Source organism: Spea bombifrons, chromosome 3 (genome assembly GCF_027358695.1).
Source record: "Spea bombifrons isolate aSpeBom1 chromosome 3, aSpeBom1.2.pri, whole genome shotgun sequence".
In the NCBI taxonomy this organism is placed as follows: domain Eukaryota; kingdom Metazoa; phylum Chordata; class Amphibia; order Anura; family Pelobatidae; genus Spea; species Spea bombifrons.
The window spans coordinates 104,716,247-104,729,277 of record NC_071089.1 but is presented as its reverse complement, the minus strand read 5'-3'; the positions used below and the strand labels follow the sequence as shown (position 1 = coordinate 104,729,277).

Here is a 13,031-nt window from a genome sequence, read left to right as displayed (position 1 = left end):
TTCAATTTCCATGCCCTACTCTGCAACACACACAAATCATATCTAATTGCAAACAACTCATATATTATTGAATATACAAATATTGCATGTTACCTCAGTCTTAGTGAATAGGCCCAAAAAGGCTAATACCTTACTTTATAGTGTTTAGGATATGTCTGTATATTATAGTATTACATACATTTGTATTTTACGTACATCTATTGAACACTCACTTTTCTATTTTTTTCTTGCAGTTTGGTCATCAGACATCCCAACAATGCTAAAATCTCTGAAAGTGTCAGCCTTCATCCTGCTTGTATTTGCTGTTGGATTTCTTTCTAGAATCAATCACGAGGACAGCAAGTTTTTCCTCTTTAGAAAAATAAGCTTCAATGTCTTCAGTTCAGATAATATCCTAAGTGAAGGAAATGGCATCATATCCCTAGAGACAACTGACAGATTGGATTCACCTCATTTGGTCTTCAGTCCAGATAATATCCTAAGTGAAGGAAATGGCATCATATTCCTAGAGATAACTGACAGGATGGATCCACCTGCTTTGGTCTTGTGCTCTATTGAATCAGCAGCTCGTGTATACCATGACAGGCCTGTGGTTTTCTTCATGAATGGTTTGCCTGACCTGAAATCAGAAGATGACCAGATCCAGGCACGAAAGATACTTCCAGTTCTTTCATCTTTTGATAATGTCTACTTGTTTCCTCTACGGATGGAAAAACTTTATGCAGATACTCCTCTTTTCAGCTGGTATAAAAAGGTATGTGTGTGTATATATATATATATATATATATATATATATATATATATATATATATTAGCTAACTGCCTTCACCAGTTCTCCCATTCTAACTTGTCAGTACCGTCTTTGCCATATAGCTCACCAAACAGCTTGTTTGTGCCATCTTTGCCTTCAAACAGCTTGTTAGTGCTATATTTGCCATTAAACAGATTTTCAGGACTATCTTTGCCCCAAACAGCTTGTAGGTGCCATCTTTGTGCCCAAACAGCTTGTGTAAAACATCAAGTGCATCGGCATGCCATCTCCATGATACATACATTGACAGTAGAATGGGTTGTACTAAAGAGCTCAGGCACTTTAAATATAGTACTGTCATAGGATGCCACCTTTGCCACTGCGTGCCCTGCTAGATGCTCCCTGGTTCACTGTAAATAAGCAAAATAAATGTATGGGATAAGCAAAAATACATGAAACAGAGAATCTGTGCAAATATCTAATACCAACAAACAAAACATAGAGCTGCTCACCATGGATAGGTATGCAACAATAAATAAGTTAAATAAAAAATGTGACTTCAGATAAATATATGAATTCAATAATTTATTTAGATCAACTAATTTTTATCTACCAAAAATTGATGCAGAGAACTATTATGATTCACACAAAAAGACAATTTCCTTGATTCACAGCTCAAGTTAATTGTAGTTTACATGATTTGTCAGATCACAAAGTGGTAGCGTACTGGATCCAACGCTTGACATTGTAGTTGGTGATGTGAGGATTGCATGCAGCTGCTCGACTATGAAAACCTACAGTTTTTGTGTTGAAATTAATGCCAGTGGAAGTTTGGAACTCTTCAGCTATGGAATCAGCGGAGCGTTGGTGACTTTTATGCACCATGCGCGCCAGCACTCAGTGACCCCCACTTTTTGACTACACGCAGTCTTCTGCTTCATGCCTGAGTTGCTGCTGTTCCTAAATGCTTCCACTTTCCAATAATACCAAATGAAGTTCACCGTGGAATATTATTATTATTATTATTAATTTATAAAGCTCCGACAGATTCCACAGCGCTGTAGAAATGGAAATTTTACAGATACAAGAGTAATGAAGGGCCCTGTTCCCGCAGGAACTTACATTCTAGGTGGATAAGGGGTGAGAACAGGAGGTGAGGACTGCCTGGTAGTGAATGATGTTAATGTATGGCGAGATAAGGGTTGTAAGTGGGTGAGATAGAAGTTTTGATGTTTGTTTCCCTGAAGAGAAAAGTTTTTAGGGAACGTTTGAAGGAGGGTAGAGTTGGTGAGAGTCGGACAGAACAGGGAAGAGAGTTCCTGAGGGTTGGTGCTGCGCGAGAGAAGTCCTGTAGTAGGGCATGGGAGGAGGTGATGAGTGAAGATGCGAGGAGCAGGTCATTGTTGGATCTTAGAGGCTGGAGTATATTTGCTGATGAGGGAGGATAGGTAGAGGGGAGCGGCGTTAGTGAGAGCTTTGTAGCATAGAGTTAGAGGTGCGGCAGATGCAGAGTGTCGGGTGAGATAGATTAGTCTGGCAGAGGCATAAATAGATTAGTCTGATTATGTCTTAGACATATTTATCTTGAGGTGGTGTGAGGACATCCAGGAAGAGATGCCAGATAGGCAGCTGCTGATCTGAGAGAGGACAGATGCAGAGAGATTGGAGGTGGAAAGATAAATTTGTGTGCTGTCTGATATTGTTGGAAGTAATGATATGGGGCGGTAGTTAGCAGGGGAATTTGGATCAAGGCAGGGTTTCTTGAGGATGGGAGTGACCTGTGCATATATATATATATATATATATATATATATATATATATATATATATATATTCCTGCAAATAGTATTGACTAAGAAAAATTTTTTTGGTCATACATTAAATTATTTGGCTTTGGCTGTTGATAGTATTTAGGATTTCTGGCTACAGCTTTATGTAAGACTTACCATATTTACTAATAGCTGGAGAATTTTCTTCTGTCTTGGTGTCTAGTATTATCCATTTATCTGGTACCCTCACCCTTCCTCCCTCTCATATGGACTTAATGAATATATTGTGCCCTTAGATCATGGTGACCACAACCTCCTCTTTATATTTTTTTCCCCAGACAGAGACACTTACACTAGTAATACTGTGTAAAGTTTTCTGTTTAGGGCCTACTAAACCAGGTGCACCACACCCTGGCATTCCTATAACGGAGCTGCATTTTTTCACACTACCCCCTCTCCCCATCTACCCCTCCCCTTCTTACTATCTGCCCCTTCTCACTATGTACCCCCTTTCCCCCATCTCAATGCCTTCCCTCCTTTCTCACTATGTACCCCATCCCCCTTTCTCACTATCTATCCCCTCTCCCCCTTCTCACTGCCTCCCCCCTCTGCCCCTTCTCACTATCTACCCCCTCTGTCCCTTCTCACTGCCACCCCTCTGCCCCTTCTCACTGCCACCCCCCCTGCCCCTTCTCACTGCCCCCCCTGCCCCTTCTCACTGCCCCCCCTCTGCCCCTTCTCACTATCTACCCCCTCTCCTTCTTATTATCCTTACTTACCTTGTTGCTGGAGTCCTGCAGTGGGAGTGGAAGGCGTCCGTCTTCCCGCTCTGCCGCGGTGGGCACTTCACAGCTGAGCACCGGAATATGACATCGTTTTTTTTTTTTTTTTTTTACTTTATTTAACATGTCCAGGTAAAACTAAGTGACCCCATTTTTTTTAAAAAACTGGCTTTACTTCCCTTTAGTCCATGTAACATGAATTGTTTCTGCAATTTAACATACTTTTAAGCAAGTGCTAATAGCTTATTTGCATGATATATATATACATTCTTATATTTAAACATGAACTCTTTATTTTTAGATTAAACCAGAACTGGAAAAATTTTGGATACATGTTAGCTCAGATGGATGCAGATTTGCTTCAATATGGAAATATGGTGGTATTTATATGGACACTGATGTCATTTCACTCCGGCCCATTCCACATAAGAATTTCCTAGCTGCAGAAAGTTTGACTGTTTGTAGCAGCAGTGTTTTTGGACTTGATGATCATCACAACTTTACTTGGAAGTGTATGGAAGACTTTGTAAAAAACTACAATGGGGCAGTGTGGGGACACCAAGGACCAAGTCTCTTAACACGAGTTATGAAAGAGTGGTGTGTTGTACCTACATTTCATAATACAGATGATGCCAGCTGTGGAAGTATCCCCTATTTACACCCCCAACGTATCTATCCAATTGCATACCCATCATGGAGGAGATACTTTCAGGTTTGGCCAAAAATACCAACATTTAATGACTCTTATTCTTTGCATCTCTGGAATTACATGAATAATAGAAACATGAGAGTGGTCCCTGGCAGTAACACATTGGTTGACCATTTGTTTAAACAGCACTGCCCCACCACTTACGCATCTTTATTAACTCAGGAGTCTGTTGTCTAATAAAGATTGATTCATGGTATTGTTTACTATAGGCAATATGATAATAAGTCAAGGCATGTGTCTAATAGAACTGGCTACGATAATGTCGCTATAACACATGCAAATGACTGCTATGCAGCTTGTTGAAAACATTGTATTATTCAAAAACTAGAACTGCTTAAAAAAGAATGAAAAATGGAAAATGTATTTTTTAGTCTGATACTAGGAATAAAAATTGGTGGGATTTCTTATTTCATATCCATAAATTCACTTTATAGTAGGGAAGTCAATTACCGGTAATTATTCTGGGTACATTCAATAGTGGACATATATCCTATAATTCTCATACACATTGTGCTCAATTCAGCACCAGAAACCCAAAACCACTTGTTTACTTTTTATATTCTCGAAGCTTGCAGCTGTACCTAAGCAGCCAGTGGACTGCAAGACCTGATCTGCCACTGAAGCAGCAGTATCAGTAAGTATATAGCCTTTTTGGAAATACTCTGCTCTCTTTTTTACATTTTGTAAGATACACGGCATCAAATATCAACAGACATTAAATTAGGGCTGCAACAACTAATCGATAAAATCGATAATAATCGATAATGAAATTCGTTGCCAACGAATTTCATTATCGATTAGTTGAATCGATTATTATCGATTATAAAATGAGGGTTTTTTCAGAGCAAACGCTCAGAAAATACCCCTCATTATATAATCCGTTTGAGTGACTCACAGCAGCAGCTCCTACTTACCAGTCCCTCCCTGTAATCACTGTGACAACTGGCCCCGCCCCCTTCCTTCTCCCAGAAGGCCAGAACCACATGGCTGTGACACTCATCTGACTGTAAGTATAACATTAATATTTGGGCTACTGAAAGTTAGGGGAGGTGGGGGTTAATTTAGGGGCAGTTATGGTTAATGGGGTGTTTAGGGTTAATTTAGGGGCAGCTATGGTTAATGGGGTGTTTAGGGGCAGTTATGGTTAATGGGGTGTTTAGGGGCAGTTATGGTTAATAGGGTGTTTAGGGTTAATTTAGGGGCAGCTATGGTTAATGGGGTGTTTAGGGTTTATTTAGGAGCAGCTGTGGTTAATGGGGTGTTTGGGGTTAATTTGAGGCAGTTGTGGTTAATGGTGTGTTTAGGGTTAATTTAGAGGCTGTTGTGGTTGACAGGGTCTTTAGGGTTAATTTAGGGGCAGTTATGGTTAATGGGGTGTTTAGGGTTAATTTAGGGTAGTTGTTTTGATGGGGTATTTAGAGTTAATTTAGGGGTAGTTATGGTTAATGGGGTGTTTAGGGTTAATTTAATGATGAGGACTGAGGGTTAATTTAATAAAGTTAACTTAAGGTGCAGTTAGAGATAAAGGGGGGCAGACTAAAGGGAATCTAAATCCTGGGGGCAGTGAAGATTAACCCAGTACTTATTTATAAAAGTATGGTGTCAGTGTGATGCGAACGAGTCTGTGACTCTATGAGGGGACTATGAGATATCTGGGGGGTATAAGGCATATCTGGGGAGGACGGAGTGACATATCTGGGGGTATAAGGCATATACATTATATAAGGCATATGTTCCCCACAGTGTGGCATGTCTGGGGAGGATGGAGTGGTGTATCAGGGGGTATAAGGCATATCTGGGGCCACAGTGGCATATCTGGGGGTAGAGTGGAGTGGCATATGTGGGGAGGGCAGCGTGGCATGTCTGGGAGGCAGCGTGGCATGTCTGGGGAGGATGGAGTGGTGTATCAGGGGGTATAAGGTGTATCAGGCACAGTGGCATATGTGGGAGGCAGCGTGGTATATGTGGGAGGCAGCGTGGAGTGGCATATGTGGGAGGCAGCGTGGAGTGGCATATGTGGGAGGCAGCGTGGAGTGGCATATGTGGGAGGCAGCGTGGAGTGGCATATGTGGGAGGCAGCGTGGAGTGGTATATGTGGGAGGCAGCGTGGAGTGGCATATGTGGGAGGCAGCGTGGAGTGGCATATGTGGGAGGCAGCGTGGAGTGGCATATGTGGGAGGCAGCGTGGAGTGGCATATGTGGGAGGCAGCGTGGAGTGGCATATGTGGGAGGCAGCGTGGAGTGGCATATGTGGGAGGCAGCGTGGAGTGGCATATGTGGGAGGCAGCGTGGAGTGGCATATGTGGGAGGCAGCGTGGAGTGGCATATGTGGGAGGCAGCGTGGAGTGGCATATGTGGGAGGCAGCATGGCATATGTGGGAGGCAGCGTGGCATGTCGGCTCAAATGTGCATAAATTGGGGGGGCTGGTTGGGAAATAAAGACAATAAATGCATTTTATCAAAGTTTTTTTTTATTCTGCTGTTTGTATTTAACATTTGCTTATTAAATTATTTTAAATAAATGAAAAATTTACATTCATTTTTTTTATCCGATTAATCGATTAATCGACAAAATAATCGGCCAACTAATCGATTATGAAAATAATCGTTAGTTGCAGCCCTACATTAAATCAACACCTGACTACCTCTGCTAAAAAGCTGAAAATGGGCCGTGATTGAATCTTCCAGCAGGGCAATGATCCAATACAAACATAAAATCAAGGTCCTACCATGGCCATAGAAAAACTTTGTCAGGACTTGGGTAAGTGGGTTGAGTAGGAGCCCTGTTGCAGGGGATACCAGGGGCTCTGTCTGTACCCCACAATGCATCATGACTAGTAGGTAGGTACAGACAAGGCTGGATGTAAATATATATAGATAATATAGATCTATATAAGAGTGTGCTGGCAGAAAAGGTGAAACAGGACTGGTTAACAGGTGTGATAAAGGCACAGGCACAAAGGCAGATGCACCACAGCAGGATGCGGACTTCAGATAATGGACCATGGAACAGACTTTGGAAATGGGACCATGGAACAGACTTTAGCTAGGGGACCTTGGAACAGGCAAGCCAGGTCACCAGGAAATCACAGGAACAATAGCCAAACCGGGGTCCGAGAGCAAGATCAGGACAATGCACTACAATGCAAAGGCCCAGATTGAAGTGCAAAACAGTATATAAGGCCAGGGCTACACCCAGGTAACGTGTCTCATCTGAACAGAAAATAAGTAATGAGTGCTTCTGAGATGAAAGGGTGGCCAATAGTGGCTGCAGATAGGCATGACTGTAGATAAAGATATCACATAGTCCAGGCTGACACAGTACCTGACAATCGTTAGGGTTAACTGAAGATGAGAGTCCACCGGTGTCAACCTTACAATTTAAATGCTCTGGATGGATTGTGTATGGAGGAATGGTCTCAGATTCCTTACCATATATTCTCCAACCTCACCAGGCATTATAGGAGACTCAGAGATGGTATCTTGGCAAAAGGATGCAGCACAAAGTATTGACTAAAATTGTGCCAATAATTGAGGCACATATATTTAACAATTTTTATTTTGGATAAACCTGTGTTGTGTGGTATCCATGTCAGCAGAGTATTTTCGTGTTTTGTGGAAGAAAAGATAAAAATGTACACACTTGAATATATATCAGGACATAATCATCTGTTCCTTAGCACTTCTAAGAATTAGTTAAATACAACCTCAGATAAACAATAACAACAATTATGACACACGTGTTATGATTTATTCAGCAAACATAAAGCCAAAATGGAGAAGCTATGTGTGAAAAGTAATACACCCTTACTGTTTCCATAGGAAATAAGATGCTAAGTAGCAGACAGGTGCTGGTAATCAAATGCCCTTGATCAATTGATCATCAGCAAGTATAAACACCTCTATAAAAGCAAACATTTTAGCAGTTTGCTGGTCTTGGGAATTCAGGTGTGTATTAACACAATGCCAAGGAGGAAAAAGACATCAGCAATGATCTTAGAGATCATGCTGCCCATGAATCTGGAAAGGGTCATAAGGCCATTTCAAAACTATTTAAAGTTCATCATTCAACAATGATAAAGATTACTCAACAATTAGAAAAAGGCTGACCAAGTATGGTTTGTTTGGAAGGGTTGCCAGGAGGAAGCCTCTTCTCTCTAAAAAGAACATGGCAACACGGCTTAGGTTTGCAAATTTGCATCCGATCAAACCACCAGACGTCCTTTGGACAGACAAGAATAAAGTGGAGATGTGGAGAAGTGGAGATAATGCACAGTGCCACATTTGGTGAAAACCAAATACAGCATATCAGTACAGCTCATACCAACTGTCAAGCTTGGTGGTGGAAGGGGATGATGATTTGGGCTTGTTTTGCAGCCACAGGATCTGAGAACCTTGCAGTGATTGAGTCGACCATGGACTTCTCTGTCTACTAAGGTATATGAGGCCATCTTTCTGTCAGCTAAAGTTTGGCCAAAATTGTGTCATGCAAGATTCCAAGCGTACCAGCAAAACTACAACATAATGACTGAAATAGAACAGAAGCAAGGACCTTGAGATGTCAGGACCTTAAGAGAGTTGTGCATAAACAAATTCTCGCAAACCTCAATGAACTGAAGCAAGGTTGTAAGGAAGAGTGGGCCAACATTTCTCCACAACGATGTGGAGACTGATAAGGCCAAACAGAAAATTATTACTTAAAGTTATTGTTGCTAAAGGTGGTTCTAAGAGTTATTGAATCATAAGGTGTACTTAATTTGTCACAAAAGACTTGAAACGGTGTAATACGTCATGTATTGTAATTCATCAAAGGTTATATTTAACACATTTTTACACCTGCTAAGGAACAGATGATTGTTATTATGTCCTGATATGTAAAATAATGAAATTCAAAGGTACATTCCTTTTCACACGACTATATATATACATACTGCAGTACTGGAGGAGAGGAGGTCACCAAGCACCATCATTTTGCCCTCACATCAGATTGAATACCTTAAGTTTTAAGCACCCTGTCAAAAAAAAATGTTTTGTTTGACAAGATCAAACTGCAGTAAACCTATGCTGTTTGTCACTCAATTTACATCCAGATATTTAACAATCTTCCCTTAATCATTTCCCAACTACTGACTTACTAGGTGTCCCTGCTGCCTTTTTTATGAGGTTGAACTACAACTGCCAACTTTTAATCTTCTGGAACTTTACCTGTCAATAGTGACTGGTTAAATACGTTTGCCAACAGTTTTGCCAGGGCACTTTAAAGCTCTTTTAATATGTTCGGTTTTTATGGATCAAAGGCATGCTCTCCCAGGGGCAAGAGGTCCACAATTCTTCAAATACTCACGGAGATGGGAAGAAGGTGGACTCAGGGACAGATGAAGGTCAGGAGGGGTCCTGGGGCAACACTGTTACAGGCAAACACTTATCCATCGGACAACACCATCAGGGAGGCATCTGATTGGTGCCAAATATATCCTGCAGTATGACACTCACTTGAGTTGCTTCTGCATTGAGATAGTCTCTTTTTCAAGTAGGCTATTTTAAGTAGGAGTTAAAAAGAAACAGGAGTTGGAAAGAGAAACAGGGGTTCCACAAGGTACTGTATTTATACTGCTTTATATTTTTACTTTTAACTGTTTATTTTGACGGGTGTTTTTGTTTAACTGTTATTTTGTAGGTTCTCATTTATTTTTTTATTTTTTTTTCTTATACTTGATTATGAGTATGGTTATGGGAGTTAGCAAGATTGATGATCTGACTCAATGCACATCTTGTTTCATGTATGCATTCCTGGATGAATCCATCCAGGGTCCATACCTCTGTGGCAGGTGTGAGCAAGTGGCTTCTCTGGAAGCTCATATTAGAGATCTGGAGAAGCAAATTGCAACTTTGAGAGAGATAGACAATCTTGAAAGGAGTCTGCTGCTCACTGAGCAGAGTTTAGTGGGTGCAGGTAGTGAAGAGGGAGGAGATAAGTCAGCTGGGGAACAGGCATGTAGCTGGGTCACAGTTACACGTGGTGGTAGAGGGGGAGGAAAGAGGAAAGGTTTAGCTAGTCCTGACCTTGTGCAGCCTAACAGATTTGCCCGCTTGAGTGAAGATGTTGGGTGCATCAGCTCAGGAGTAGCTATACTGGAGGAAGCTGTTCCTTCTAACAGCCAAGGGAACAGCCCCTCTAGTATGAGTGGGGTTGAGAGCTTAGGAAAGGCTAGACAGGTTGTGGTGGTAGGGGACTCTATTATTAAGAGAGTAGATAGGGTAATCTGCCGCTCTGATAGGCTCAACCGGACAGTTTGCTGTCTCCCAGGTGCTCGGGTCCGGCATGTTGCTGACAGAGTGGATGGATTATTGGGAGGGGCTGGGGAAGACCCGGCTGTCATGGTCCATATTGGTACCAATGACAAAGTCAGTGGAAAATGGAAGGTCCTAAAGAATGATTTCAGGGAATTAGGAGATAAATTGAAGAAAAGGACCTCCAAGGTAGTATTTTCAGAAATATTACCTGTGCCACGCGCAACAGTAGAAAGGCAGCGGGAGATCAGGGAGGTAAATGCGTGGCTAAAGTCATGGTGTAGGAAGGAGGGTTTTGGCTTTCTAGAGCACTGGGCTGATTTTGCGCTTGGGTACAATCTTTATAGCGGTGATGGATTGCACCTAAACGGAAGAGGGTCTGTTGTGCTAGGGGAGAGGATGGCTAGAAGGCTGGAGGAGTTTTTAAACTAGTGGTAGGGGGGGAGGGACACAGAGATCTTGAAAATGGAGATAGTGCAGAAAGGAGTGGGGCTTCAGATCAGAACAAGGGGGGTGGAGATGGGGGGAGGGGCAAGATCAGAACAGAGGAGGTATGTATTAATAAAAATTCTCATAAAATTCAAGAGACTCAGGGTAATATTAAATGTATGCTTGCTAATGCAAGGAGCCTAAATAACAAAATGGGAGAACTAGAGGCAATAGCATACACTAACCAATATGATATAATAGGCATAACAGAAACATGGTGGGATGAGAGCCATGACTGGGCAGTTAACTTATAACTTAAAAGGTTATACATTATATAGGAAGGACAGAAAAAGCAGGAAGGGAGGAGGAGTATGCTTGTATGTTAGCAACGAGCTAAAGTCAAATATTAAGCATCTTGAAGGCGACAAGGGATTTGTGGAAGCTTTATGGGTAGATATCAACTTGGGGCAAAAAAAAAGAAAAGAACTACTGGTTGGGATATGTTATAAACCACCTAATGTTAATAACGATGAGGAAGAGCATCTGTTAGAACAAATTGAGAAAGCTGCACATCTGGGTAACGCGTTAATTATTGGAGATTTTAATTACCCGGACATAAATTGGGATAGAGAGACTAGTAGTTCTGCAAGGGGATCCAGGTTTTTGAACCTGTTAAATGACACCTTCATGTCACAACTGGTACAAGCACCAACTAGAAAGGATACTTGTTTGGATCTGGTGATAACAAACAATGTTGATCTTGTGTCTAACATTCAAGTGGGGGAGCACTTGGGTAATAGTGATCACAATATGGTCTCTTTTGAAATAAACTCAAAAAAGAAATTGCCCATGGGGAATACTAAAACGTATAATTTTAAGAAGGCCAATTTCAATAAGATAAGAGCAGCTTTACAACTTATTGACTGGCAAAAACTCTTCAGGGATAAAAATACTGAGGAAAAATTGAGTATTTTCAAACAAATATTAGCAGGGTACACTTCTCAGTATGTACCACTAGGAAACAAATATAAAAGAAACAAATTGAAACCGATGTGGCTTAGTGGGGTCGTTAAGCAGGAAATTAAAAATAAGAAAATGGCTTTTACAGCATTTAAATCTGACGAATCAGAGGCATCCTATATAAGATATAAGGAAGCCAATAAAGCATGCAAAAAGCTGAATAGATGGGCTAAACTAGAAAATGAGAGGGTGATTGCCAAAGAGAGCAAAACTAACCCCAAAAAATTCTTTAAGTACATAAATTCTAAAAAAACGAAGAATGAAAACGTAGGTTCATTAATAACAGAGAGGGGAGTGTTGGTTAAGGAGGACCAGGAAAAAGCAGAAACTTTAAATAAGTATTTTCCTCAGTATATGTTATGGAGGGACCTATGGCAATGGAGATACATAGGACCACTGAGAAAAATTTTCAGTGAAACTGTGAGTGGATGGCCCAGGACAAGGTGCTGCAGCAACTAAAGAAAATTAATGTTAACAAGGCTCCGGGGCCTGACGGTATTCACCCACGAGTACTTAAGGAGCTGTGTCAGGAAATAAGTGAACCTCTGTTTCTAATCATTCGGGATTCTTTTCTTTCAGGAATTGTACCAGAGGATTGGAGGAAGGCAGATGTGGTTCCTATTTTCAAAAAGGGTTCCAACTCTGTGCCCGGAAATTATAGACCTGTGAGCCTAACTTCCGTTGCTGGGAAAGTATTTGAAGGGCTGTTTAGGGATAATATTCAAGAATTCCTTGGGAAGAATAGTATTATTAGCATAAATCAGCATGGTTTTATGAAACATAGGTCCTGTCAAACTAATTTAATTGCATTCTACGAAGAAGTAAGTAGAAGTGTAGATCAGGGTGTTGCAGTGGATGTAATCTACTTGGAATTTGCCAAGGCGTTTGACATGGTTCCACACAATAGGTTAGTATTCAAACTGAAAGAAATTGGCCTAGATGCAAATTCTTGTTCTTGGGTAGAACATTGGCTTAGAGGTAGAGAACAGAGAGTTGTTATAAATGGTAAATTTTTAAGCTGGTCAAAAGTGGTAAGTGGTGTCCCTCAGGGTTCTGTTCTGGGACCAATTTTATTCAACATATTTATAAATGATCTGGCAGGAGGCATTGAAAGTCATGTTTCTGCGTTTGCAGATGACACAAAACTAGGTAAAGTTATACAGGGCGAGCAGGATATTACTGTGCTGCAGAGGGATCTGGATAGACTGGGGGACTGGGCACTCAAATGGCAGATGAAATTCAATGTAGATAAATGTAAAGTTATGCACTTCGGGGTAGCG

The 13,031-nt window shown here is 41.1% G+C and overlaps 1 protein-coding gene across 1 annotated transcript; it reads left to right on the top strand.

The window, feature by feature from the left end:
• Window positions 1–256: 256 nt before the first annotated feature.
• Window positions 257–4,418, top strand: LOC128484256 (alpha-1,4-N-acetylglucosaminyltransferase-like). The gene is made up of 3 exons (XM_053460586.1): window positions 257–398; window positions 471–754; window positions 3,604–4,418. The coding sequence occupies exons 1-3, from the start codon at window positions 257–259 to the stop codon at window positions 4,186–4,188; spliced, it is 1,011 nt and encodes a 336-aa protein (XP_053316561.1). The 3' UTR covers window positions 4,189–4,418.
• The last annotated feature ends 8,613 nt before the right edge of the window (window positions 4,419–13,031 follow it).